General features: G+C 51.1%; 1 protein-coding gene across 1 annotated transcript; it reads right to left on the bottom strand.

The window, feature by feature from the left end:
* Positions 1 to 718: 718 nt before the first annotated feature.
* On the bottom strand, positions 719 to 1,170 carry MRPL51 (mitochondrial ribosomal protein L51; the record flags this gene model as incomplete). The annotated part of the gene is made up of 2 exons (XM_010179247.1): positions 719 to 915; positions 1,086 to 1,170. Coding segments are annotated over 2 exons (282 nt in total), but the record flags the coding sequence as incomplete, so codon positions are not given.
* Positions 1,171 to 1,177: the final 7 nt, after the last annotated feature.

The following is a 1,177-nucleotide window of genomic DNA, read 5'->3' as shown; positions in this document are numbered from 1 at the left end:
CATACAGATTTTTCTGAAGTATATAATGGTCTTCGTGATACTAGACTAGAGGGATGCCAGCTTTGACTCACCTTAATTTCTCCTCTAAAGGAAAACTCGAAGCTGAAGTTCTTAAAAACAGTTAAGTGCCCAAATTACTTTTGCAAAGCCTGACTAAATTATGAACAAAAGGCCACTTGATCTGTAAGCATAGTTAGTATGGGGTTGAGTCATCACCAGCGTGAAACAGAGACAAATCCTTTTCTAAATACATGTTTTGATGTATTTTAATTAACATTTGGACCATTCAGGCTTAATATTAACCACAAATAAAGGGGGCAAGCAGTGAGCAGGAAGAGGTATTGGCAGGCACTCTTACCACTAACTTAGATGTGGCTGTGCCCAAGATGGAGCATACTGAAATGGTCAAGTAGCATGTGACAACCTGGGGCTCACAGAGATCAAAAAGATGCTGGAAGCCTGGCCAACAAACAGAGGACCCTCAGGTCAAGTTCAGGGATACTGGCTGGAACAGATGGCTGTGAGAAGTCTGTCAGAAATGACTGAGGGGACAGGACTTGCGTAGTGGAGCTCAGGCCTGAAGCAGCAGCAGGACCTTGGGGCCAGGCCAGAAATGTATAGCAAAGGTTGCAGAAAACACTGGGAGCCCAACTGTGTGAAAGCTGGCTTTATTCTGACCAGGATGCCACAAAACCGTGTGCCAAACCCCCAGTCACTCCTAACGGTGCTTCCCAGTACGATTGAAGCGCCTGTACAAGTACCGGATCCTCTTGTTGAGTTTGTGGTAGTCCTCTACAAACATCCGATCTCCCACCATACGCTTCTTGCGGATGCCCCTCTGCAGCTCGTTCCCCCGCCAGCCACGCAGCCACTGCGGCCCCTTGATGAGGTTCTTCGGGTGGATCTCGAAGCCACCTGAGAACAGGAGGGCAGAGGAAAGAGAATCAAGCCAGGGCCTGGAGCAGGCTACTACCGCGGATGGCCGGCCTCAATCCCCCCCCGGCCCTCTCGTTGCTGGAGGAGCCTTTTTTGTCTACCTCCCCTCCTGTCCTGGGGCCACAGCAGGGAGCGTGGGAAGACCTTACCCAGGATCCCCACGTTGTCGTAGACCCCGAACAAGGCCCGTTTTTCCGTCCACCGATCCACCTGCTTGGGCTTCGGGGGCTCCCTGATGCGG

Source organism: Mesitornis unicolor, unplaced genomic scaffold, assembly GCF_000695765.1.
Source record: "Mesitornis unicolor isolate BGI_N332 unplaced genomic scaffold, ASM69576v1 scaffold33232, whole genome shotgun sequence".
Lineage (NCBI taxonomy): Eukaryota > Metazoa > Chordata > Aves > Mesitornithiformes > Mesitornithidae > Mesitornis > Mesitornis unicolor.
The sequence above is the reverse complement of the archived record's forward strand: the minus strand, read 5'-3'. Positions and strand labels throughout refer to the sequence as shown.